This window comes from Meriones unguiculatus, chromosome 10 (assembly GCF_030254825.1).
Source record: "Meriones unguiculatus strain TT.TT164.6M chromosome 10, Bangor_MerUng_6.1, whole genome shotgun sequence".
Lineage (NCBI taxonomy): Eukaryota > Metazoa > Chordata > Mammalia > Rodentia > Muridae > Meriones > Meriones unguiculatus.
In genome coordinates this window covers 97,170,099-97,197,991 of record NC_083358.1, presented here as the reverse complement: position 1 = coordinate 97,197,991, position 27,893 = coordinate 97,170,099, and the positions used below count along the sequence as shown (strand labels likewise).

The following is a 27,893-nucleotide window of genomic DNA, read 5'->3' as shown; positions in this document are numbered from 1 at the left end:
AGTCAAGGACCATGGTACTGCCCGTGGAAGGTTGGGTCGACCTACATGAATTAGCAGTCGAGGCAATGCTCTGCAGACATGGCTATAGGCCAGTCAGACCTACGCAATTCTTCAGTGGAGGTTCTTTTCCCTGGGACTGTAGGTTGTGTCAGATAGACAATAAAGAGTAAGCTGGCAGTGTGTGTGTAAGGTCAGAGGAAGTTTGGCAGGAGTTGGTTCTCTCCGTCAATCACGTGGGTCCTGGGAATTAAATTCAGGTTGTCAGGATTGGTGGTAGGTGCCTTTTACCACTAGGCCAAGTTTGTAGGTTTTCACCTATTAAAAAAAAAAAAAAAAAGAATGCAGAGCAAACTTCTGCATGGTTAAGGTTATTTTGCCAGGCCTTCTTTGGATTCGCACACATGCCACCACACCATACGAGATTCAGACCTGGAGATCCAAGGCTCAGGATAAGGATTCAGACTTGATCTTATTTTTTTCTGTTACTTAATAAGAATAAGAACCTTAGCCAGGCACAGTGGTACATGCCTGTAATCCCAGCACTCGGGGAGGTAGCGGCAGCCAGATCTCTGAGTTTGAGGCCAGCCTGGTCTACAAAGTGAGTCCACGACAGCCAAAGCTACACAGAGGAACCCTGTCTCTTAAAAAAAACAAAAAAAACAAGCAAACAAAAAAAATTTAAGTAAAATAGGGGGGTGGGGTGGGGTGGGGCACACCTGTCTTGTTATTTAATGAGCATTTACAGGCAAGATAGTCTGTGAGGTGCTGCACTAAAAAGGATGTGATTGTGTGTACCAGCCATGCAGCTTACTAGCTAAGAGCACCTGGCACCTGTGTCCTCCTCCACTACTTCCCATTTCATTGAGACAAGGTCTCTCACTGAACTCAGAGGTTGCAAGAACATAAGCTTTCCTTTCTTACACACAACCTACCTGTGAACCCCCTGCATTTCTGGTATATATGTACAAGCATATTTATCTGTAGAGGTTCATTTGTGAGACAGGTATTTATCACTGCATTGGATATTAGGAGAGGTTGGGCGCACCTTTCATCTCCAAGTGTTTTCTCTACAGTAAAAATATTTCTAAACAGCAGGCATGGACAATTTAGAACCAGCACATTTCAATAGAAAGCTACTGACAAGATGAAGGGAAATCTTGTCTGAAAGCTGACAAGAAAAGGTTTTCTTTTCAGTGATCTACAAGAACAGTTTCTTCGACTTTCTCCTCAGTTTTTATTAATGCCAAATAGCCAACTGTCTAAAACTACAAAACTAAAATTCCCAGGCGGGCTAAGGGTGGCAAATAAAAGGTAGGAAAACAGACATTTCTACAACCCCCTTACTACTGAAATGCTTTGCTGACTTTTGATCCTAATGGAGGGCCACGTAAGAACTATAGGTATGACCAGGAGAATTGCATTTGGTGTTCCCAGAATTCAAGAGGCTGCGGCAGGAAGATTGCCTTGAGTTCTCGGACAACCTGAGCTACATAGTTTAGGGCTAGCAAAGGCTAAAAGTGAGTACTTGTACAAAACAACAGAAACCAAGGAAGTACATTTTTCTTTCAGACAAATATGGCCTATTATACAACTTTTTTCTTCCTCTTATGCATTCCCATTTTTTAAAAAATTTATTTTTATGTATATGAGTGCTATCTGCATGTACACCTGCAGGCTAGAAGAGGGCACCAGATCTCATTATAGATGGTTGTGAGCCACCATGTGGTTGCTGGGAATTGAACTCAGGACCTCTGGAAGAGGTCATCTCTCCAACCCTGAATTCCCATTTTTAAAGGCAGAACTGTCAAACAGCAGTTGCTTACATTTACAAAATACAAAATGACATTAAAAAAAATTTTGGGGGTAGAGGGGTTGGAGAGGTGAGTAAGAGGTTAAGAGCACTGGATGCTCTTCTAGAGGTCCTGAGTTCAATTCCCAGCAACCACACGGTGGCTCACAGCCATCTATAATGAGATCTGGTGCCCTCTTCTGGCATCCAGGTGTACATGCAGACAGAACATTGCATACATAATAATAAAGAAAATTATTTTGGAATTTTGGAGACAGGGTCTCTCTACATAGCCCCGGATGGTTTTGAACTCACAGAGATCTCTCTACCTCTGCTGCCTGAGTGCTGAGATTAAAGGCCGAAAAAAATACGGTATTTTTTTAAAAAAAGGTTTGTGTGTGTGTGTGTGTGTGTGTGTGTGTGTGGTGACACGTGTGTAGGTGTCAGCAGAGGCCAGAAAAGGCAGTAGATCCCCTAGAGCTGATTATGAGTAGCCTGACAAGAATGCTGAGAACTGAACTTGACTGAACTTGGGTGTTCTGGTACCATTTGCTCTTACCTGCTAGGTAGCTCTCCCGCCACCGGAATAATGTTTTGATATGCTGTGTATGTATATATAATAATGTACATATATATATATCATGATTGAGCTAAACTAGCATTCACTACCTCCTTCCCTTTATTGGTAGAGATATTAACTTTAATCACCCTGACGTATCTTCACTAGGTATTAATTTCACCCGAAACTTTGTACTCTGACCATCCCCCACGCCAACCCCGCCAGGACAGGGCGGTTCATGAACGCTAGGGAAGTACTCTGCCACCGACCTTTCTTTGATACATGATTCATTTACAATGTTTCTAAAGAGTTCTCAAGTTGCTTTTCTATTAGGAAAAGGAAATGAGAAGCGCACACACACACACCAAGAAGGTTCTTCATGAAAAAAACAAACAGTGAGCAGTCTAAATCTCTGGTTCTGAGCTCTAGGGTTTTTTTTTTTTGGGGGGGGGGTCTGAAACTTGGATAACTAGGGTGGTGGTGGTACCTGTACGAATCCAGGGAAGGCCTGGTAAAATAACCTTACCTATGCAGGAACCTGAAAACCTTTCTTGCAGACTAGAACCTACCAACTTTTCCAACAAGCCCGGCTAGCAGAAGCGCCGGGAGCGTTGGCTCGGACTCTGCACTGAGTCTGCACATCCCTCAAGTCACAAGTCCTCAGCAAAGCCGGTTCCGGTTGCCACAGAGCCGGGGAGAGCTGGCCAGGGGAGCGCGAAAAAGTGCCCGTGGTCCCCCGGCTGCAGTCACGCGAGCTGGCGAGGCCCACGTCACGATCCCGACAACCCAGCGACCGCTCCAAGTCTTGCAGCTGTCGAGGGCTCACACCTTCTTCGTGAGGTTCACTCTCACCACCAGCCTCGAGCGCCGGCGCCCTTAGCAACCACCGGAGACTAGAAGCGGAAGTGCGCTCTGATCCCGCCCTACCCGAGTTAGCCCAGGTCCGGCGAGGAAGCGTGTCGGCCCAATCACCGCGGCGAGAATCCCCATCAGCCAATAGGAGAGAGGCACGGGAGGGCGGGCTAAAAGGGGTCGCGTGCGCACGCGCAGACGGGAGCGGGGTCCCTGGTGCTGTGGCGGTGTGGTTGGTTAGGGTGCTGCTTGGAGTCGTGTGGCCCTTGGAAACCCCGCGTAGCCGCCGCCTCCTCTCTCGGTCCTCGCCATGTTCCTCACTCGCTCTGAGTACGACAGGTTCGTGCGACGGGAAGCAGCAGGGTTGAGATTTGGGTAGGAGGGCCCGGGCCGCGGCCTGGGTTCTGCAGTGTCATGGGGCGCCTGGGGAAACTCCAGTCTGGCGGGACCCGGAGGATCTGGTTCCCGAGGCACCCGGTGGGATCCCTCGACGCTGGGCCGAAGCGGATCCGGCACGCTTGTGCTACCGCTGAGTCACCGCTAGTTCTGATTCCCTGCGGAAGCGAGAAGCTGGGGCTTGTGCTTGAACCAAGTGTCGGAGAGGGGTCCCGACTCCGATCTTTAACCAGGAGAAGGTTAGGGAGTCACCATCCCTGCGATCATCTTTTCAACCTGAGTATGACTCCTTAGGAAAAAAAAATAGTGAAATGAGGTACCTTGGATAGAAAGTCACCAGAGACCTTTGAATGAGTTTGTAGGAAGGCATGCTGTGCTGTACTTTGCAATTTCAGCTCTGCCCGGATATACTGCCTGCAATCAGGTTTTGTAGGAACTAGAATGTACTGTGGTTCTCTTAAGAGTTTTAATATGCCGATTCCATTTGGCCAAAGGGGAGAAAAAGTTGAAAGCAAGTTTATTTTAGTGTTGTATTGAAGGCCAAATGTTTTGTAAGGTCAAAGCTGTGTGGTTGTGTTTATTAAAAAACTAACACAACTCTCCCCCACCCCAACTTTCAAGTCTTGGAAATGCTAACTAACGCTTTAGACACTTTAACTTTCAGTTTCTGTTTGGAGCAGCTTTGCAATCTACTGAGTTTCTTTAAAAGATAAGGAAAGCAGACGTTTTCTTCCAGGTAGTATGAGAAATTACTTTTCTTGGCAAGTATATATTAAGTCTGTCAAAATGGTAGCACCTGGAATAGCCTTTTTAAAATTCTTTTGCTGACTCAGAAGATATATGTGAATTTTTAAAACTATTTACTGCTGTCAAGTGAAATGGGCGTTAACACTTGGCTTCCAGAGTTTTAAAAAGAATCACCTTTAGGTGATAAAAAATTGAGACTATTATGATCCTCACCTTTGTTAAGTTTTGTTCATATATTTATATGTATTGGCTGCTTTGTGAATTTGTGTGTGTATGTGTGTCTGCGTCTGCTGAGACTAAGTAAAGCACAGGCCTCTATTTAGCTAATTGTTTACAAGGCAGTGTTCAACGAACAAAATCAAGATCCTTACTCCTGGTAGCAGGAGTAACTCTTAGTATGAGACAGAAGTGTATTGACATCGCTAAAGAAATCTAAGTCAGCACTGGAAATTCTGATAAGAGATTGCATTCATTGTTAGGAGATGAGGAAAACTTCACAAAGAAGCTGATAATTCAAATGGGTCCCAAGAAAATAGGATTTGAATAAACCAAGACCGTGAGAGCCAACAGTTTTGTCAGATAGATAATAAAGGACTAACAAAGGAGGGCCAGTGGAAAGGCATACTGCACATTTGAGAAAAGTCTAATCTGATTGATTACCACATGTTTGGTGCGTTTTATGGGACTAGTAGGTGATAGGGAAACTCCAGGATGGTGCTAGATACTTAGGCTTTAATAGAATATTAAGGATTTGGATCTCACTCTGAAGGCAACAGTGTGCTATCAATGGGGGGGAGGGTGTCTGTGTACCATCTACATACCTGGTTTCTTTGAGGTATGGGTTTTAGCCACTATGTGAGTGCTGGGAATCAAATCCGCCTCTTCCTCTGTGAGAGCCCCCAGTGTTCTTGACTGCTAAGCTGTCTCTCCAGCTCCCTTTTTTTTTTTTAATTTTTTTTTATTTTTTAATTGCTTTTAAAGACAGGGTATCTGTAGTCCAGGCTCACCTAGAGTTAACTGGCGAACCCAGGCTGGCCTAGAATTTGTGGCGATCCCTTCTGCCCCAGTGTCCTGAGTCCTGGAGTTATACTCATGAGCTACTGTGTCAGGCTTTAATGTTTTCTTTAAGAAGTTGCCCCATCACATTTGTTTTTTTTATAAAGATTAACTGATAGATGAGCAAGTCACCACCAGTTAGGAGGCTTTTACAATAGTTAGGTAAAAGGTAACAAGGACACTGAGATGAAAGTGATGTTACCATGGAGGAGGAGTTGGTATGAGTTGGTATTACTGAGCATGTGATAAAGGAGAAGGTAGAGAGTGGTGAGTCAAATCATTCAGAGCATTCTGTTTTGGGGGAACTGAGAAACTGGGGTTGCTTTAAAATAGTGGGAATGGTATAGATGAGTTGATTTTACAGGATGACTAGATTTAAAAGGTACTATTTCAGATTGGAAAATGTTGAATGTGGGTGTAATTCAAGGGGATTGTTAGGTTAATTAGGTAAAAGGCAAACTGAAAATAGAAATTTGGAACGAAAACCAAAATAGTTTTTGGTTTGTATGAAACAACCCAAGTAATGGATGAAATTTGGGAGGAGGAGCTGGGCTTGGTGGCGAGACCTATCATCCCAGCACTCTGGGAAATAGAGCAGGTGGATCTCTGTGAGTTTGAGGCCAGCCTGCTCTACAAAGCAAATCTAGGACAGCCAGGGATTCAGAGAGAAACCTGTCTTGAAAAACCAAGCCTCCCTCCCGCCAAAAAAAAAAAATAATAATTGGGAGACTATACAAGCCCGTTTTGGGGAGGAATGAAATAAGACCCCCACTAGTCCCACCAGGATGATGCTTCCAAATAAGGGTAAGAAAAAAATTAGTCACATAAGTTTAGGGTTCTTTCATTTCTCTGCAGGGTGGGTGGTGTGTTTTATGTGTATCCAGCTTTTTAATTGTTCTTTGAACTTCCTTCTGAATGGCTTTAGTGTTACTGATTGGGGAATAAATGAGGAACTGGATGGTGGTATTCTCTCCATCCCTCGTTTGAGAATATCAGTGAGAGTAATTCTCAGAGACAGTGTAGTACAATGGTTGAGAGCCTGGTCTAATTAAGACTTCTTGAACTCTGATTCTGCTTCTTTTATGCTGAATAACTTTGAGCAGTTTATTTGCTCTCTTCCCCTTCTCTCTCCTATACACACAATTTCTTTTGAAGAAAGTTTGTTTAAACAAAATTTGAAAACCCAGTGCTATATGCATACTGTTGTGAAGTTTAGAATTAACTCAGGATTGTATTTCTTTGTATTCATTCAAAAACATTTTAAAATTTAATTGTGTGCTGAAAGCTTATGGAGCCAGCAGTATGTCTGGTGCCTATTCTCCACAGGGGTCACCAACACACTGGTGAAAACAAGAGGGGAGCATACTTCAGAGAGCTAAGCTGTCTCGCATAACTGCATAGGCTTTAATAACTGTCTCAGTCTTTTGTTAATGCAGTAATATTGTCTCATACAAATAAGGTGGAGAAATACACATTTAACTGACTTTTTTTTTGGTTTTGGTTTTTTGGGAGACAGGGTTTCTCTCTGTAGCCTCAGCTGTCCTAAAACTCACTTTGTAGACTAGGCTGGCCTTGAACTCACAGAGATCCACCTATCTCTGCCTCCCGAGTGCTGGGATTACAAACGTACACCACAATGGCTGCCTAATTGACTCTTACAAAAATAAAAATAATAGCAATATCAAATGCACATGATGGGAAGAAAGAAAGTGGGGGGGAAAGGCCATTTTCTTGGAAATTGTCTAATAGCTTTGGAGCATAAATTTATCAAAGGAATTGGTAGGTTGACTCAATTCATTCAGATTGATTCAGGTTATCGCCTTTCATTTGTTCAGTTTGGTAAACTTCGGTCAGGCTTGGGGGTCGGGTAGAGGTGTACTTTGTACAGATTTCAGAGCCTTGAAAACAGTTGGTACACCAGAAGACTGAAAGGCCTGCTGAGGGCAGAGGATAACGGGAACTTACATATCCTCCATTCATCTGAGTCAGCGGTCAAGGAACTTGATTGCAGTGTGTACATACCTTTGACAATTTCTAATACTGTTTTTGTTTTTTCTTTTTTTTTAAATTATAGGGGTGTGAATACTTTTTCTCCTGAAGGAAGATTATTTCAAGTGGAATATGCCATTGAGGCTATCAAGGTATAGTAGCACGTAGTATAGATTTGGATATTTCCTAACAGCCTCACACACTCCCAGAACATCATTTGGGGAAAGTATGTTTTAGCTGTTCTTTTAGAAAATATTGTTACGTGCCCCTAGCCAACCACTATTTTTAAATAATATTTCTGAAGTCTGTTTTGAGAATTTTTCAACAGATAACTGCTTCATAATTATATGAGTAGTGTTTTGTTTTTTTCTCCTCCCATGAGAATGGAGGGGCATGTTTTTGTTTCAGACCTCTTGACTTTAAGGAGAAGTGTAGAAGTCCGGAGTTAGCGCCTGTGTTCGTGGGTGTGTAGAAGCAGGCATGTGGGGGCAAAGGTTGATCCTGGGTGTCCTCAGTTGTTCTCCGCCTTGTTTTTGATACAAGGTCTCTCACTGAGCCTGGAGCCCTCCGACCTCTCTAGAGGCTAGACAGACAAGCTCAGGTTTTCTGTTTCTCCCTTCCCTGTGCTAGGATTGTAGGATCTGCACTGGTTCTGGGAATCAAACTCAGGTCTTCATGCTTGAGCGGCCAACACACTTACACATCCCAGATATGTAGTTCTAAGGTTAGAACTGCATTTGTTGAGTTACAAATAATACAAGTAGCTTTTCATTTGGTGGCTAGCCTGACAGAAAACCGGAATTATAGAAAACACATCTATAATCTTGAATGAAGTATTGACAAAGGCATGCTTAGAAGAAAGAAAGAAAAAGATGTCCAGGTCCCAAATTAGAAGTTTTGATTCTGGTTTCTGGGGTCCAGTCCACACTGTAGGTCCAATTACTCTAACAGGGGATTGCTTAAGTAGTTTATTATCTCCTTACCACTCTCTTGAGTCACCTCTCTGTCTATAAACAGTGTCTGCCGAGTCACTTCTGTTTATATAGTTTATATAGTTCTAGTGGCAAGATGCTTTCTCACGAAGCTGCTCATTACTGGTGAAAGTACTTGCCACAAAAGCTTATGGCCTGATTTTAATCCCCAAGTCCCACATGGCCAAAGCAGGGAACCAGATCCCTCAGTTGGCCTTTGACTTCTACAGTACCCTAGCACACACACATATATGTATAGACAAATATGTTTAAGAATACTTCTTAAGAGGTAGCTTATTTTATTGGAAACAGGTTCCTGCTGGAAAATGATTAAATCATAAGTCTGGCCTTCTGAAGTTTCCTTTTGGGCTTAATTTTCTTTTGAACCAGGTAGATCATTCACAGCTGATCCACAGAATAATTCCCCGTATGGTTTAAGAGCATTGTTGCCTTCCTAAATCATTTGTGGAAGGTGTATGCTGTGGGGAAGTAGTTCTGTAAGAATCTGGAAAAGGCAGGAAAGAATCTGACAAGATGAAGTCCTGGAATTGAAAATGGAAACATTGTAGATAAAGAGATGAAAACAGTGGGCCCCCTGCCAGTACTGTCTTTCTGATCACCTTTGCTCTGTATTGAAAACTCAGTAGTAGGAAGTGCTAAACTACCAGAATTCAAGCTGTGGTATTAATTTGAGCATCACCTGAGACAGCAGTTCTGCTCAAAGCCAAGAGCTGCCCCGCTTTAAGAGATCTTTAGGGCTATTGAGTTTTAGATTACCTAGTGGTAATGAGAGTATTTGATCTTTGTAATTTCATGTTGGGCTGGTATAGAGATAGTAATGTAGCCCATCATGCTAAAACCTAGCCATTATTCAGGTGCTTTGGAGTGTAAATAACCTGGTTGTTGCTTTGCTGTCTTGTGAGAAGCCAACAAGAAAACAGTTCAGTTGCTGTCAGGCTTGAATGGCCTGAGGGGATTGTGGAGACAGCTCAGTGTTTGCCGCACGAGCATGAGGACATGAGCTTGGATCCATAGCACCTGTGTGAATGGCCACGGGTAACGGTGCCTGTCCTCGATCCCGGCACTGGGGAGACAGAAACAGGTGCATCCCCAGATTTGCTGGTAGCTCTCCTAGCTAAATCAGTGAGGTGCAGGCTGAGTGATTGATCCTGTCTCAAAAAATAAGGTGGAAAGCAATGGAAGATTCCCAACATCGACCTCTGACCTTCCCACGCACATTTACACGTGTACACACCCTTTGCGCATGCTTGTCCTGAGGATGGGTTCAGATTTTGGCAAGAAATGATCATTTGGAGGCACTTTACACATACAGCATGGCTGAGATACACCCCGCATTGGTAGAGAATGCCTTTAGAATTCATTTCTCAAGCCCGTGATAATTATCGTCCTAAGCATCTGACATGGGTTGCATTGCTGAATAATATTCAAGGAATATCATACAGACTTATTTCAGATTACCTTTGTCTTCCTGCCTCTCCCCACCTACAAAGGTAGCAGGAAGAGACACTTAGGCAGAAGTAGAGTATAAAGATATGTTCGAGAGTATAAGTGAAAAAAAAAATCTCTTAATTTTGATATGTTCTGTATTTGTGTCTGTTGATGCCATTGTGTGTTTCCACATGTACATTCCATCTGGCATGTATGAAGTCAGGACAACTTGCAGGGGTTGGTTCTTCTTCCCCATTAGAGTCAGGAATTGAACTCGGTTGTCAGGCTTGTGTGCTGGGGTCTTTTGCCTGCTGAGTCATCTTACTGGCTCTTGATGTATTTTATAAAATAGCCTGTCTCAGAAATAATAACAATAGCTTTCCATTATTATTATTATTATATTGAAATTCAGCCAAGTGGTGGTGCACACCTTTAGTCCCAGCGCTCAGGAGGCAGAGGTCAGCCTGGTCCACATAGTGAGTTTCAGGCCAGCCAGAGAAACCCATTCTTGAAAAACCAAACAATAAAATTGGAATCCAAATTGAGTAGACTGGCAATGTGTATGTGTGCTGTGAAAGCAGGTTTTCTGCATGGTTGAACGGAGTAACTGTACTCTGGGTCCTTCTGTGGTGGGCCTTGACCCATTAGATGCCGGTAGCACTTACTTTCCGTTGATGACAAGCAAAATGTGTGCAGACTTTGTTGAACGCTGGTGGGGGTCAAGAGAGCCCCCACTTGGGAGTTGCTTCACTAGGAATTAAGAGTGGGTGTGAGCTGGTTCTGTTGCGTTCAGTTGGGGACTCAAGATCCTCAGCAAGCCGCCATAAGCGGGTAGTTCTGGATGTGCTGCAGTGGAGTGCCTGCCCACCAGATGAGAGGCTCTAGGTTAAAAAAGATGTGGCAGCTAGAGAACACATAAGTCTTAGATTTAATTTTCTGGGCAATGGTTTCAATTTTTCTTTTTCTTTTTTCTACATTATGTGCATGCACATAATGTAGTTTTAGAGTCAAAGATAAAATAACTCTAGATTGTGTAATAAAAACAGAGTCCTTTAGGCTCGTACCATCTATTTGCAGCTTCCCAGAGGCAGCACTTTAAACTCTCATTTTTTTAAGATTAATTTTTATTTTTTATGTGTATGGGTGTTTTTACATGCATATATTTGTACCATGTGTGCAGTGCCTTCAGAGGCCAAAAGAGGACCCTAGATCCCTTGGAGTAGTGATTATATATGTTACGAACCATCCAACATGTGGCTGTTGAACCCAGGGCCTCTGTAGGAGCAGCAGGTACTCCTAACTGCTGAGCCATTTCTCCAGCCCCGCTTTCACTGTATATTTAGAGCACAAGCATTGTTAAGCATCATCTATACATTTTTCATTATGGGAGGTGGATTTCTCATGACCTGTTCTTTGCCCACCCACGGTTGCCTAGAGGGTTGGGAATAGTCAATGCAACCCTTCCAGTATATATCTTACACATAACAATAACAATTTCACTTTTGTAGAATTAATCAGCAGTTGTGCTCGTATAACTGCCAGGCTATCCTCAAACTCAGTGCCTCTCAAACTTCTGGTCCCCCTGTCTCCACCTCCTGAGTGCTAGAACGGTAGGAATGGGCCACCATATATCTGGTTTCTGTGGTGCTGGCTATCAAACCCACAGCTGTAATGCATGCTAGGCAAGCGAGCTATATCCTCAGCTAAAAGAAGCTTTTGAAAAAGCTTTTTTTTTTTTTTTCTTTTGAAAGCCTGTGTAGGTCAGGCTGCCTAGAACTGGTATCTTCCTGCCTACACTTCCCAACAGCTAGAGTTAGAAGCAGGAACCACCAAACCCGACTTGAACATTTCTTTCGTAAGTAGAATAGACTAATAGATATCAGGATGCTCTGCATAGTACTGACCTATGGGTTTCCTTTTTCATTAAGTTTTTTTTTTTTCTATTTGAAAATATTATGGTATTTTTGTGTGTGGGTTATGGTTCTGATATATTTATTAGTGTGGATTTTTGCCAGATTATAAGAACTGCTCTAGAGAAAAGTGCCTCATTTCCAGTAAATAGGGTGCTGCTGGCTCTTGGCCTTAGATCTGAAAAGGGACATAGGCTGAGATTTCTTAATATTGAGTTCATATTTTTTCTTACTTAATTGGTTTTCAATGTGATAATTTGGCTGTGCTTGGAACCCCTTGATCCGAAGACTATTTTACCTTTTCTAGAGAGTAAACCTAGAGTCCTCTACATGAACAGTGAGTGGGGCAGCCATTTAGCCTTTCAAAATAGAGAAGGTAGCCTGGGAGTTAGTTTCTTTTTTCATGGTCTAGGGTGCATATTCTACCATAGATTTATAGCCTCACTTCCCTTTTAGTTTTAGTTTAGAGTTTAAGACAGAATTAATTTGGGCATGGTGGTGCACGCCTTTAATCCCTGCAATCAGGGGGCAGAGGCAAATGGATCTCTGAGTTCAAAGCCAGCCTGGTCTACAGAGGGAGCACTAGGACAGACCCTTTGATCCCCCTTAGTAGGCCTACCTAGCAGTTCGGATTATAAGCACAAGCCACCAAACTTAGCTGGAGTCTGTTGAAAGCAGGTATTAAATTGTCTTGAATCTTTTAGCTCTTCTTTTGTGTCCAGACGCAGAGGTCCTGGTCACCAACATCTCCTTCCCAGAAAAAAAAACAGTTTAACTGGGCCCAGCGGTTAGGAGCACTAAGTGCTCTCCCAGTGGACCCTGGTTCAACTACCAGTACCTACATGGTGTCTCATAGCTATCTGTAACTCCAAGATCTGACACCTTTGCATATATGAAGGCAAAAAAAAAAAAAAAAAGAAACAACTAATACACATAAAATAAGATAAATAAAATTGTAAAATATGTTCTCGCTTTCTTTTGAGCTTTAGAATTTTATTACTGCTTTTTCCAGTCTCCCATTCTCTTTTTCTTATGCCAGTTTATTTGGAAGGACCTTTAATCTTATATCCACAGACTTGAGGAAGAAGTGGCGCTTATGTATGTGTTCACTCTGCAGCTTTAGTAAGAAGTAAGAGCATTCACTAGTTCCAGAAGGTTTTGACAATCTGCTATTGTTTTACAGGTATCCTTGGTGGTGGTGGTAATGAGAGACTAAGGCAGAAGAATCTTTAAAAAGATTGATGGAATTCTGTGGGTCTTTTTACAATAATAAGGTTTAATCAATGCTCACAGTTGTTGAGTCATCATTGTATAGCAATAAGTAGAAACAGTGGGAATCTAAGGGATAAAGTATGGTCATAGGAGACATGAATGGTTGGTAAATTTGGAGAGGCAGAAGGAATATATTTCACAGGAGACAGCTTTAGGAAGAGTGCTGATAATATACCTCAAACAATATGTGGTGAGTTCTACCTAAGGGGTTTGTCAATTGAGTGATAAAGCTGGAGGTGAAAGATAGCATTAGATTATAAGAAGTTAATCAGGCTTTTAATTAAAGGCAATACAGAGAGTATCAGTTCTTGGTACAGTAAAAATAGCAATTTTTTCCATCAGTGTATCAATAAAAGATATATTCAAAACAAGAGGCTAACGAGGAGATAAAGGTGCTAGGTGTGGCTCATGCCTTAGGAAGCAGAAGCAAGCCTAGTCTGTGTCTCAGCATGGTAGTGCACGCCTTTAAGCCCAGCGCTTGGGGGGCAGAGGCAGATGGATCTCTGTGTTTGAGGCCAGTCTGGTGTATGGAGCAAGTTTCAGGACAGGCAGGGCTACACAGAGAAACCCTCTCTCACAAAACAAACAAGAAAAAAAAAAAAAAAGAAAAGAAAATTTCAGCCAGGTTAGAGTTATATGAGTAAAAGAGGTTGTGGTTTGGGGTGGCAGTGGCTTGTAACAGGAACACTTGTTTATTATGTGGTAGACACTGTTTTCTTTATGTAGTTACTATGGTAGTCTTCATTTTGCAGACAGAAAATTGAGGCACAAAATGATGAAGTGTGTGTGGGAATAGTGACATGGAGATGAAGAGGTGGATTTACTCCAATGTGAACTAGTGACATTAGATTAAATTAATATTTTGCTGTGGTTAGTGAGGACGGTAGTCTTTTCTGTTCCCACTCTTTTTAACTCTTTTACAGAGATGGCATGGGTTTGGGGAGCATAACCTATTGGACAGACTAATATAGATAGCAGAGGTAAAAGCCACCAATTCTAGAAAAAGTAACTAACAAACAATGATTAGAAACTTTAGAATTCTTCCTTCTAGTATTAATGCCAACGTAGATCATTTTTCAGATGTGTTCAGGTATGATTGGATATCCTACCCCATTTTTGAGTGTTGCTCATTCAAGGTACGCGCTCTGCCATGCAGCTTCCTGTTTGCTCAGGCCCCAGACTTCCTCTTCCTAAGTACAAGATTCTGGAACGCCTTTGCTACTCAAGGGAACAGTGTAGTGTTTACTAGGTGCTCTCTGCTCCTCCTGTATTCTAGGAATGGATAACTGAGCTTATGTATGTGGAGGTGTGCGGAGATTTCTTTGAGCTGTACATAACTGTGGTATGGTTTTTGTTTGTCTGTTTGTTTTGCTTTAGCTTGGTTCTACAGCCATTGGCATCCAGACATCAGAAGGTGTGTGTCTAGCTGTGGAGAAGCGAATTACCTCCCCACTAATGGAGCCTAGCAGCATTGAGAAAATTGTAGAGATTGATGCTCATATAGGTAAGTAATAAGTGGAAGCTATTATAGGATCTGGTGTGGGTTAATCAATCTGTGATCCAAAGGAGGTTCACACAGTAAGTGGCTTCTCTTTATTGTCAAGGCAGGAGGCCAGTGTACATAAATTTATGCAGTAGAGAGCAGTCTCAGGACTTAGTTATGCTTAGCCTACTACCAGAAATTCTTTTCTTTTTTAAGACTTACTTATTTATTATGTATATATTATTGTGCCAGCATGTACACCTGCACACCAGAAGAGGGTACCGGATCTCATTATAGATGGTTGTGAGCCACCATGTGGTTGCTGGGAATTGAACTTAAGACCTTGGGAAGAACAGTCAGTGCCCTTAACTTCTGAGCCATCTCTCCAGCCCCCAGAAATTCTTTTCATTTTCAAATTTGTTTTCTTTTCCTTTTTGTAGTGCTTGGAAATGAACCCAGATACTCTCACATGGTAGGCAAGCATTCTACCTCTGAACTAGAACCCAACCTTTGACAAATGTGGTTTTGAAATACACAATGATTGGATCTTAAGGCTAGTTCTTGTGATTGTTGTGTCTTCATTGATGTGTGGTAGTGAGTTAGCTGGAACTGATATAGTGTGGAAAGTTGTGATATCCACTAAAAAAGAGTAATTCTCAATGTTTGGAGTTTGTAAGGTTCAGAGTGTTGGAGGAATCATAGCAATTTTGACCAGATCAACCCTATTCCTGTATGTTAGACTTAACTCTTTTCCTCCTGGCCCTTGCTACCCTTCTTTCTCTGGCCTTTAGTATAATTTTCTTGCTTTGGCTCTTGACAATATAGCATTAAAAGATGTAGACTTTTACATTGACAGCTTTGTGTTGCAGTTGACTGTCCAAATTGCTTGCCTTACCTACTCAACCTATTAGTATAACATTTGCAAAGTAATTAATTGCTTAAGGGCCATAAGAACTAAATGCCATGGTAACTGGAGGCTTAGTATTCTCTTTCACAGCCAGAGAAATAGATCTTACAGTTGGAATGTATGTCTGCTGTATCTCAGGTAATGGTCTGTGGAGGTAGGCCACTGTCACTTCGTTCAACAGACAGGAAACATTATTCCAGGCTCCATGGGTATACACAGGAAGGAGACATGGTACTTGTCTTCCAGTAACTGATGGTCTTATTTGTGGTCTTGCACAGTGTGCGCTCAATAAGGAGTGAAGGAGGAACATGGATTCAGTGGTCATGAGTATTAGTTACTTTTTCTGCACTGTGACCGTGTGTCTGGCAGCTTGAACCACAGGCACCTTTCTTTCGGCCCCGCAGTTTTACAGGGTCCGCCGCCATCACGGCGAGCGCATTAGTGAACATCTACACGCACACCATGTAGGCCGGGGTAGAGAAAGTGCTGGCGGTGGCTCCTGGCTCCCCTCCCCATTCCGCCCATGGCTGTGGCCCTGCCTCCCACATTGTAAGTGGGTCTTCCTGATGTAGTCTTTTGGAGCGCCTCAGACGTACCAGGAAACATTGCCTCAATCTCCCCTGTGAGTCTAACTCCTGTTGAAAGTGAAGATTAACCAGCATGGTTGATCTTGCCAAGCCTGGCAGCTCAGGCCTGTAATTTCAGCCATTGGGAGGCTGAGCAGTAACACTGCAGTCAGTCAGGGTTACAAAATGAGTTCAAGGCCAGCCTGGGCAACTTAGGGAAGACTATGTTAGAGAATAAAAAATAAAAATAGGGCTGGAAGTAGATGTAGCTCAGTGGAGGAACATGCACAGTAGCAAAGCTGTGTGTATAAAATGGAAGCGGCATAAATAATTCGGTGTGACTGGGAGCTGCACATTGTGTGGCAAGTCTGGGGGTCAGAGAGTAGAAAGTCTTTTTCCCTTAATCCTGCTAAAGGGCATGGACCTTATTTTTGCATTGCTAGAAGGGGATCTAAACAGTGGGACACTGCAATTTCATTCTCATGACAGTTTTCGAAGGTAGGTTGATGGGGGCTGAGGATGGAGGCAGGGAATCAACAGTTAAAACATTGTTTTAAGCCGGGCACCATGGTGCATGCCTATAATCCCAGCACTCTGGGATGCAGAGGCTGGTGGGCCTCTGCTAGTTCAAGGTCTGCCTGGTCTACAAAGTGAAGGCTGCAAAAAAATATTTTTTTTTTTTTAATGATTTTTGGCAACATACATTCTAAAATTTGAATGATAGAAGGAAAATTAATATGGCCCCTGTGTAAGGATGACATACAAATTCATTAAGTGTTGTACTTAGAAAAAGGTAATAAGAATTTTCTAATAGCTCAAAAATATTTAGCCATTAGTCAAATGAGGAAATTCTTCAACCAGGGCAGTGGCCAAAAGAGAACTTGGGATCTGATTGGTTGTGAAGGCCAAGGAAGAAGAGGGTTTCCAGAAGGGAAGTTGTTTGAGACAGTGGTATCCAAGGAGATGTCATTAGATTTTATAGGTCTGAAACTTTGGAGAGAAACCCAGGCTGAGGCTGAGATTTGAATTATAGCATATAAGTAGCAATTATAGCAGTACGTAGCCATAACCTTGGCACACTGAGCCATCAGCAAACTTTCTCTCTAAAATAACTAATTGTTGTGTTGGTGGCTGAAAAGGCATTTGGTGTGATTCTGAGGTCTCCTGTGCAGTCCATAGTAAGGTAGTTTCCTCTCAGGTTTGGTTGTATTGTTTGCTTAGCTCAGAAGTGCATGATGAGGCCAGCGAGGTGGCCCAGTGAGTAAAGGCACTTGCCAAATAATCCTGCTGACCACGGTTCCATCCGTGGAACTCATGTAAAAGGTGAAAAAGAGAACTGAGTCAACAGGAATTGCATATATACTGGGACCTGTACACAAGCTCCCACACACTGCACATACCACACGCACAGACAAACTGACGATAAAAACGTCAGGTGCATCGTGCTGTAAAATTTACTGGAGAGATTTTTAGGTTGTAATATGTGGAAATTCGTGTTTGACTGACTTCACTGTCACCATGGATGGTTTTCTGTTCGTTTCATCATTATACCTAAATTCAGTGGTCACCATTTGCCATTTATTCTGTTGGGTTTGTTGCTATGAGATTGTTGTTATAGTTCCAGGCCAGGTTTGCAGTATTTACTCAGTGGGTGAAAAGTTCTAGATGTTTTTGGCCAATTGGTCACTGTTGCTTTTACATTGCAGGTTGTGCCATGAGTGGGCTAATTGCTGATGCTAAAACTTTAATTGATAAAGCCAGAGTGGAGACACAGGTAAAATCAGCATCTTCTCTGCTTTTTACTGTGATGCATGTGCTCCTTGTTTAGTGATGACAGAGCCACCCAGGTTACATTGCATGTGTCTGTGCTGATATTAGACATGGCTCTTGGAAGTATTGTGGGTCCATTCCTCTGCTAAAGCCCTCAGGACTTAGGATCTAGCTCTCCAGCCATTGCATCTTAAAGCAGGCTCTGGTCAGTAGAGTCTACAGTCTCTTGCTTCTTCCAGGCTTACCTTACATAGAGCATGCACTGTATCCCCTGCTGGACGTTCTGTGGGAGCATCGTGGTGGGATGCGGTCATAGTGAAAGGCAGCTGCCTTTTCTGTCGGGGATAAAATTGTTCTCATATGGTTAGCAGTGGTTTGCACCAAGTGACAGGTACTGGCTAGGAATGGCGATTTTCTTTAATAAAACAACGAGAACCCACAAACAAATCCTTATGCATCTGTGTTTTGGCTACAGTAGGCTAGTAGGAAAAAATTAATGGCTTACTTTCAAATTTGTCCTCCATACTTCTATAAGAATAATTTAACAAACTAACTGGGTAAGATGAGTATTTAAAAAGACTGACACTTAAAAAACAAACAAACAAAACTGACACTTGGTTACCAGCACTGACTTTGTGAAAAGATCAACTTGCTGCTTTGCTCTTAGGTGTTAATCCTAATTTGCAAGGATAGCAGCCTCGTAAGTCCTTATTTCCAGAACTTATCCTTGTGCCCAGGGCCACATATGTGTATTATCTCTCTGTCCTCTTCACCCCTTCATTTTCCCTGCTCTCTCTTGAGACAGTCTTTCTGTGAACTGCACAGACTGGCCTTGAACCCACCATCTTGCTGAGTGCAGGGATCCCAGGCGTGTGCCATAGCATCTGGCGCTCAGCTGTTCCTCTTGTGATACAGTCCCAAGCACTCAGTGGCTGCTGTCAGTTAAGAACGTGGTGATCTGGGCAGGTGATCTGTCTAGGCTAGCTCTTGGCAGCCTGAGGTGGGAGGATCGCAAGTTCTAGGTCTGTGGTAGATAGCGAGACCCTGTCTCGGAAGAGGTATTGTGATCCTGTGGTTTTGCTTGGTAGACAGGTGGTCGGTGTGAGTTTCCTTCTTACCAGGAAGCAGTACCATTTTTTGCCCTTTTTCTAGAACCACTGGTTCACCTATAATGAGACAATGACGGTGGAGAGTGTGACTCAGGCTGTGTCCAATCTGGCTTTGCAGTTTGGAGAGGAGGATGCAGACCCAGGTGCCATGGTGAGTTAGTCCTGATGCTTGTGCTGAGCCGCTTGCTCTTCTGTAGGACTGGGGACATTTGTCCTCACATGTCTGCATGGACTCATTAGTGGTAGCCTCTTCTAAATTAATTCCTTTTCATTCTAGTCTCGTCCCTTTGGAGTGGCATTGTTGTTTGGAGGAGTTGATGAGAAAGGACCCCAACTGTAAGTACCATTACCCTCCTGCGATGGGGGTGGGATAGTGGTGATTTGAAATGAGGTCTAGTAGTGCAGATCAACTCAGAAGTTTACTGAAGAGCTGGGAAGGATTAGAGATGTAGCTCATTTGGTAGGGTGCTTGCCTAGTATACACGAAGCCCTAGGTTCCATCTTGCTACAACATCAAACCAATGTGGCGGAGTAGGCCTTATGCTCCTCGTACTCTGCTGCAGTGACTTCCAGACCAGTCTGAGCCGCTCTGTTTAATTTTTTTTAAAAGGAAAGAAACAGCCAGGTAGTGGCAGCTCACGCCTTTAATTCCAGCACTTGGGAGGTAGTGGCAGGCAGATCTACATGAGTTTGGGGCCAGTCTGATTTACAGAGCAAGTTCCAGGACAGCCAGGGCTACACAGAGAAATCTTGTCTCAAAAAAACCAACTGACCAACTAATAAACAAATAAAAAGTAGGTAGGTAGGTAGGTAGGTAGGTAGATAGATAGATAGATAGATAGATAGATAGATAGGATAAAAAATAAAAGGAAAAAAATAATTAGGGGAAAAATATGGCTCTGAGCTAGTGTTTCTGTGCTGTTTGTACCAGAATTTGGGATCCATGGAAAAAAACCTCTGTACAACCAGTGCTACTTCTCAGAAGAATTAGAAGTTGACTTATTGCTATTATTGTCTGATCCTCATTGTCACATTACTGTCTGAAAGATAAGAGTGACACAGGTGTACATAAATACCGTGGTCATTCTCCTGTTGATGTCTTAGGCATACGTAAGTGCCATGGTTATGCATGCTCACTCTGTCCTTCTCATCCTGTACCCCAAGGAAGTTACTGAGTTTCTTAACGTTTTCTTTTTTTACTATGATTTTAATATTTGAATTTGCATATTAAATAAGGATTTTTTGGTTAGCACACAAAATGGGTTTATTGTAACATTCCCATGCGTAGCAGATGTATATGTCCTCAGTAAGGACCTTTTAAAAGAACTTTTTTCAAAACAAAGTCTTTATGCTTCAGTATTCCAGTGGCATGTTCTGGCTGCACGGTAAAATGCTTAGACTTCTTTCAGTGAGGCATTTGTGGCGTAAGATGCCCTCTTAAGCATTATTGTCCTTTTCAGGTTCCACATGGACCCATCTGGAACCTTTGTACAGTGTGATGCTCGAGCAATTGGCTCTGCGTCAGAGGGTGCCCAGAGCTCCTTGCAAGAAGTTTACCACAAGGTAATCACAACTTGTACCATAATTTTTAAAGTTGGTTTTTAACTTCTCTGTAACTCAAATTGTAGACCTGAAGGGTTTTATTTAAGTTTTGACAGTTGTGTGCCACCTTGGAGTCACAACCTAAAAACAGACATGGAACACTGTTTCTCTGCCAAAATGGTCTACTTACTGATCCTTCTCATTTGCAACTGTATTTACCAGTATAGAGTCGTTTGTTCTGTACTTTCATAAATGAAATTACTACAGTTTGTCGTTTTGGTTGTTGTGAGTTCATGCTGGAATCAGCCAGGGCTTTCCACGCTAACATGCTCTTTTTTAGTTTTTGAGACTGGTTTCTCTGTGTAGTCGAAGATGTCCTGGGACTTGCTAAGTAGACCAGACTGGCCTCAAACTTGCCGAGATCCCTTTACCTCTGGCCCCCTAGTGCTGGGATTAAAGGCATACACCGCCAGGCCCAGATACCATGTTGTACTGATAGTTTTTTTTGTTTGTTTTTTTTTTTGCTGAATAATGTGCCGTTATATGATTATGGCACAGTGTTTGCCCTCCAGCCTCACAGTTTTGCTTAGCAGTTGATAATGCCTTGTGTGGATATTGAGGCAAGTGAGCAATTGATACTTTCTGGAATGGGAAGATAATATGATTGAAGGCCGCCATGCCCAGGTGGTTCACATAGGGATATCTGTTCACATCAACATCCAACACGGCATGCTTAAGAGGTATTTTGGGTTTGGCATATATAAGTCTGTACAAAAGTTATGTTTACATTATACTGTAATCTACTAATACTATTATGTTATTTCTCTGTTGCTGTGATAGAACATTGTGACCAAGGCAAGAATTTATTTCTTATGGTTTCAGAGGGATAAGAGGCCATCGTGATGGGGAGGCATAGCAGCAAGTAGCAGGCATAGCTGCAGGAGCAGGAAGTTGAGCGCTCATGTCCTCAATGCAAGCACAGAGCAGAGAGAGCAAACTGGAAATAGGATGAGGCTCTAAGCACACAAAGCTTGCCCGCAGTGAGCACTTGCCCCAGCAAGGCTGCACCTACTAAAGCTCCCCAAATAGTGCCGCCAGCTGTGGACCAAGTACTCCGATATCAAGGCCTGTGGGGATCATTGCTCATTCAAACCACCAGTGTGTAGAAGCATCATCTTTGAAAGATTGTCATAGTAATTACAGTTTTTTTTTTATTACTAAAAATGATGATAATCATCTGTGCCTTTAGCAAATTGTAATTCTTTTGCTGTGGAACTTCTTGGCCTTGTGGCTGCTGAGGTTGGGGTGGCTATGACAACTTCTTAAAGGGATATGGAAAGTTGATGGCACCAGTTAACTGTTGCTTTCATGCAAGATTTGGCTGTAGCGTATTACAGTGTTTGATAGCATCTGCCCACAGAATTTTCCAGAATGTGATGGGTGCTCAGGCTATTTTTGTGCTTTATCAGCTAAACTCACGTAGTATAAAAAGGGAAAAGAGGGTACACTATAACTCCCTGGAGAACGTTTGCACAGCATGTATGAGGCTGCGTGCTCTGTCCCTGTCTTGAGCCACAGGAGCCAACCTTTGCTGGCTTCCAGTTTTTCTTCTGCAGCTTCCTGCCTTTCAGCTTTTGTTGAGTTGAGACGGTTAGGGCTTTGTTATGGATTATGCTTTGGTTTAAATAATGTAACTGGTTTGATCTGTTCAGAATCACTAAAACTTCCTCCATATCAGCACTTTAGAGAGCTGTTTTGCCTTTTTTTTTTTTTTTAAGATTTTTATTTTTTTTGTATCAGTGTTTTACCTGCATGTATGTGTATCATGAACATACAATGCCCATGAGGCCAGAAGAGGGTGTCACATCCCGTAGAACTAGAGTTGTACATGGTTGTAAGCCACCGTGTGCGTGCTGGAAAATGAACCCAGGTCTTTGCAAGAGCTGTAATGCTCTTAACCACTGAGGCATCTCTCCAGCTCATCCTAATTTCTTTCTTTCTTTTTTTTCCCCTCTCTCTCCTGCTCCTCCCTGACCCCTTTCTTACTTTGTAGACCAGGCTAGCCTTGAACTCAGAGATCCACCTGCCTCTGGCTCTCAAGTGCTGGGGTTAAAGGCATGTGCCACCACAGGGCTCTTTTTAATTTGAGACAGGGCTTTCCTGTGTGACCGTTACCGCTGGCCCGGGACTTCCTGTGTAGTCCAGGCTGGCCTCAGGTACTGGAGACGTTCATGCGCCTGCACCCTGGGTGAGCACTGCCACGCCAGACTGTTGTACTTCTTTACCGTTCGTTTCCATCAGAGGTTTTCCTGCTGGGCCTAGAGAGATGGCTCAGCAGTTCTATCAAAGACCTGAGTTCAGAGCCTGGGACCTACATTTGGTGGCTCACAAATGCCAGTAACCAGCTCCAAGGGATCTGATACTCTTTTCTGGCTTCCATGGCCTACACACACACATAAAATGTTTATTTTTAAGGGCTTTCTTTTTTCCTTCACAGCTTGCTTAACTGTTTGGCACAAGAGACCTAACTTTCAGCCTAACTCAAATCTTGATAAACTAGACTGAGCTTTATCATTTTTTAGTTTTTGATATAAAGTGAGAGACATGTAACTCTGCATTTTAGTGGTATCCTTGGAGGTCATTACAGTTACTAATTGACCTCATTTCAATCGTATTGTGTCTTGGGATGTAGAGAACCCTCAGAAGAGAGGGGCAGTAGAGCAGTCAGAGTACCTGCTGCATTTGTCACGGTTAGCATCTTCTGTTGCGGCTGTGGCACTCCAGAGCAATTGCAGCAGTAATCACAGGTGACGTGCTGTATTTCGGAGACTCGTCTTAGTAAAGTGCTTCTCTTACCAGCATGATCCCCAGAACCCACATTAGTGAAAGCCAGAAGAGGTATAGAGATGCCTCAGTGGTTAAGAGAACACATTGCTGTTATTGAGGATAGGAGTGTGGTTCTCAGCACCACGTCAGGGACTCACAGCCGCCAGAACTCCAGCCCAGGGAGTCAGACACTGCTTTTTGGCCTCTGCAGGCACCTGCACTCATGCGTATATGCCCACACAGAGACACACATCATTTAAAAAAAAAAAAAAATCCTTATAAAAGGGAGGGCCATCCAGGCATTGTAGCAAGGCATGTAACCCAGTGCTCGGAGGCAGAGACAGGTGACTTGCTGGGGCTCACCTGCTTGGCAGCCCAGCATGGTTGGGGAATTCCAGGCCAGTGAGAGAGTGGTTTCAAAATTTTTAAAGGTCTCTGAGGAATAACATCCAAGCATGTCCTCTGACCTCCACATGCATGCACATGTAACCCCACCCACCATGTATCTGCACATACATGAACATACAACAAAAGAGAGGGGGAAGAAAGTTACCAAACAGATAGGATAATAATGAAGTTCAAACTATTGTTAAAATTAACCAGAAATAACACAGACAAAAAATAAGTTTATGCTGTAAGAAAAATGTTCCTAGTAAGTTTGTTCAACACAGGGTTGCTACAGGCCTGCAGTATTTGCTAAGTGCAGCAAAACAAAGCACAGTGAAATGCACTTGCATTACATTGCCTGTAATGTGGATCTTGAAAATCTTGGCGGTTTTCACCTTCTTAACAAACACTTTCTTAGGTTATTTGCTGAGTGGAAGAAATTAGGTGTTAGTTGGTGTCCTGGCTGGTTGTGTGTGTGTCAGCTTGACACAAGTTAAAGCCGTATTGGAAGTGGAATTTGAATTGAGAGACTCCCTCATCAAGTCAGCCTGTAGGCAAGTCTGTAGGCCATTTTCTTGACTAATGATGAGTGCGTGAGGGTCCGGCTCACTGCAGGTGGCGCCATCTCCGTGCAGGTTGCTCTGGGGTATATAAGAAAGCAAACTGAGCCAGCCAGAGGAGCAAGCCAGCAGGCAGCTCTCCTCCACAGCTCCTGCTTCAGTTTCTGCCTCGACTTCCCTCAAAGAGGAAGTGACCTGAGAGTTCTAAAATGAAATAAACCCTTTCCTTCCAAAGTTGCTTTTGGTCATGGTTTTTGTCACAGCCACACGAACCCCAAGACAGGTAAATAAAATAAAAAGTGGATTTTCAAAATCATTGGATTGCCTTTTTAGGTCAGTTGGGCGTTATTAAAATGTTACCCAGGTTATAGTGTCCTCTAAATGAAGGAATTCAAGTATATACTAGGTATGTACAGCCTTTTCCTTTTTCAAAGATCATTTACTATATGAAAGTTAGTAGCTCAAAGTCAGACTATATTCTACTTGCCATGTACTTGATTATTTACATCATATACTGTACTGTATTATACAAATTAAGATGTAAGGCGTGTTAATTTTGGCTGAGTTGTTTTAGAGGCGGGGAAGGGGATTGAGGAAGGGGTTGTGAACTAATGCTTGTCTCACTCTGTTTCTAGTCTATGACCCTGAAAGAAGCCATCAGGTCTTCGCTCATCATCCTCAAGCAAGTCATGGAGGAGAAGCTCAATGCGACTAACATAGAGGTAGTGTTTCCTGCTTTGCTCACTTTGCAGACATTACAACTTCCATTGCTAAAGACTGACTAGCTCAAAAAAACCATGTTTTGCCAGGTGTAGTGGCACAAACCTTTAATCCCAGCGCTAGGGGGCAGAGGCAGGCAGGCAGATCTCTGTGAGTTTGAGGCCAACCTGGTCAACAGAGTGAGTTCCAGGACAGTAAGGCTACACAGAGAAACCCTGCCTCAAAAACAAAAACAAAAAAATCGTATTTTGCCTGCTCTGCTTTTAGATCATTGATAACATTTGAGTAATAATCGATGTTAATGAAGTGGTGATGATTAGAGCCAGAAAGGAGTGAATTTAAGAATAAAGGGAAAACAGTATTTTTTTTTTTTTTTTTTTTTGGCATATGCAAAGGAATTGGGGCCATGGATAGCCGTTAACAGCATAGTGCCTGCATAGCAGGAGGCCCTGGAAAAACCAAAGAAGATTTTTTTTTTTTCCTTTTCCCTTTTTGTAGAATGGAGGGGTGGCAAGTAATAAAAATTGGAAAGGCCTGGGTCAAATTCTGGATGTTCTCGTTTAGGATGTTAAACAGTAGATAGGAGAAAAGGAGGTAATGATGAGTATATGTGTAGGTTTTGAAATAAACAAGGTGAGAAGTCTTATATTTGCCTAGGGATTCTTAGGTTATTTGCTGAGTGGATGAATAACTATGAAATTACAGAGAATGGGGAAATAAAAGGTACTACAGATAGGAAAAAGGGAAGATAAGGATGAGGAAAATGATTACTGAGCTATACTTAGATACTAGCTCTGGCTAGAATGTAGGTTACCCTGAGAAACATAATATACATGGATATTTCTGTTTCAGAAAAGTTTCAAAAGCACTGGCTATTACAACCGATGCTGTAGTCATAAGCCAATAATTAAACCAAATGCTCACCAGTCAGGGTATTTGTTGGATTGAGTGGTAGGATTAATCCCTGATGGGAGAATAATTAGTTAAAGACAAGCATGGGAGTCTTCGGATTTTGTTGATATTATAGGCTGCCCCAAAAGGACAGAGTTGGGTACTAGAAATAGGGGACCAGCTTGTCTTTGAGCAGAAGTGGAAAGGAGCTTTCGCGTGGTTCCTTGTTGGGAAATGCAGGGAAATTGCATTCTAGAATGTCGTGCAGGCAAGGCTGTGTGATGTGTGGTCTGTGTCTGCGGCTCAGCGTAACCTGAAGCGCACCTGGTTGTATCAGTTGTGTCTTTACTGCTGGGGATGCTTGGCGGTTTTCACCTTCTTAACAAACACTTAAAATTCCTCCTCTGGCCAGTTCCCGAGATGTGTCACGGTAACTAACGATGATCTTGACCCTGGGAGAGATATCAGAGCCTTTCTGGCGTTCCCTGGTCCTGGATGAGAGTCTAGGCAGAGCAGATTCAGATGTAGCTCTTGGTTTCTCAGTGAAGGCTCTGAGGCCTGTTTGGTTCAACTTTCGCTACAGATATTCTTCCTAGTTCTTCCACCGGAGTGTTTCAGAAAGAGCATCAGTCCGCCTTGTCTGGACTCTGAGCACAGTAACTCCACAACTGTAACTGTCCTCATTGTGGCAGCACTCTTACAGGCTTCTCAGCCTTTGGAGAGGAGGCCTGAGACTTACAGCTTCAAATGCTCTTCCGATTTTGATGGTGATTATAATTTCAGCCATGTGGGAGCTACAGAAAGAAAGAAAAAAAAGAAAAGAAAAGAGTGGTACCACACACCTAAATTCTCAGTCTGGGAGAGACTGATGCTTGAGTTCCCAGCTAACCTGGGCAATATATGTAGCAAGACTATCGCAGCAAAACAGATAAACTGGGCATGGTAGCATATACCTGTGATCCCAGTACAGGAGGTAGAGACAAGAATGATGCAAAACTCTAGACCAGTGCAGTGTGCATAGCAAGTTCCAGGTGGGCCAGGACTATTGTTAAGACCCTGTTTCCAGAAATAACAAAAATATCTTCCACTTAATGTATGTCTTGTCTTTCTAAAGAAATCGATTTTGATGTATAATATATCCACAGTAACATCAACCCATTTACGGACGCGATTCAGTGAACTTTGATAATTTTAACTGCCACCATAGTCAGGATAGGAATATTTTTATCTCGTCTTCAAAGCTCCCTTCAGCCCTACCGTGGTCGTTTGCCCGCCACTGGCCTCTCTTCTTAGAGCCGCAGGTCTGTTTTGCAACCTAGAGTCGTACAGGCAGGGCTGTGTAATGTGTGTCCCTCTGTGTCTTTGTTTCGACTCAGCGTCATTTTGAAGTTCACCTGTGTCGATTCTCTTTTGTTTTACTGATGTGGGGTATTCCTTGTGGCCTACTTTTTAGCTTGTGTTGCCAAGTCTTTTTTTCCCAAACAGAAGCTATATTTGGTATCTTGTGTTTCCTTACTTATTTTGTAGTCATTACTGTTTATTTCTTGAGACAGCCTCTGACTGCCATTACTCTTTGTCACGGTTTCCTGACCAACTCCAGAACGACCATTTGACCACCTAACCCTGTCCCTCCTGTGTGCCAGTCCTAAATAAACCACCGTCCTTCCCGAAAAACCACTTCCTCTGCTAATATTTCTAATCCTAGTTGATAACAACCCATGTACTTGTCAGTCACAGAAACCTAGACGACTTCGGCCCCTTGTCACCAAATTAGTTTCTACTGCCTTATAACTGTTGGTGGTTCTTCCACACCCTAGAGCATAGAACTTTGCCTACTTAACAACTGGTGTATGGCTGAGATTTGTTCCCAGGTCTAATTTAAGTCCTGAGTTCTTTTTTTCTCTTATGGGGGTTTGGTGTGTGTGTGTGTGTGTGTGTGTGTGTGTGTGTGTAATAGGATCTTACTGGGTGGGCCAGGCTGTCCTGCAGTTCTCTGTGTAGTTGAGGTTAGTCTCAGTCACTGTCCTCCTGACTCAGCTAGCTAGTGTTTGCGTTCATAAGTGTGTCCTAGCACAGCTCAGATTCTAGACTTTAAACTGCTGTAATATTCTCTGCATGAGACGTGAGCCGGCATTCCTCTTT

General features: G+C 42.9%; 1 protein-coding gene and 1 non-coding gene across 2 annotated transcripts in view; both read left to right on the top strand.

The window, feature by feature from the left end:
* The first annotated feature begins 3,190 nt into the window (after nucleotides 1–3,190).
* Psma5 (proteasome 20S subunit alpha 5) overlaps nucleotides 3,191–27,893 on the top strand; it is a 28,190-nt gene continuing 3,487 nt past the window's right edge. The window contains exons 1-8 of the mRNA XM_021631717.1: nucleotides 3,191–3,539; nucleotides 7,474–7,540; nucleotides 14,368–14,494; nucleotides 17,653–17,720; nucleotides 18,869–18,976; nucleotides 19,103–19,161; nucleotides 20,286–20,388; nucleotides 24,776–24,862. Of these exons, the coding sequence (XP_021487392.1) occupies nucleotides 3,511–3,539; nucleotides 7,474–7,540; nucleotides 14,368–14,494; nucleotides 17,653–17,720; nucleotides 18,869–18,976; nucleotides 19,103–19,161; nucleotides 20,286–20,388; nucleotides 24,776–24,862 (648 nt within the window). The 5' untranslated portion in view covers nucleotides 3,191–3,510. The remainder of the gene's footprint in view (nucleotides 3,540–7,473; nucleotides 7,541–14,367; nucleotides 14,495–17,652; nucleotides 17,721–18,868; nucleotides 18,977–19,102; nucleotides 19,162–20,285; nucleotides 20,389–24,775; nucleotides 24,863–27,893) is intronic.
* Nucleotides 16,631–16,735, top strand: LOC132646147 (U6 spliceosomal RNA). The gene has a single exon (XR_009584270.1). It is a non-coding gene; the product is annotated as a U6 spliceosomal RNA (small nuclear RNA).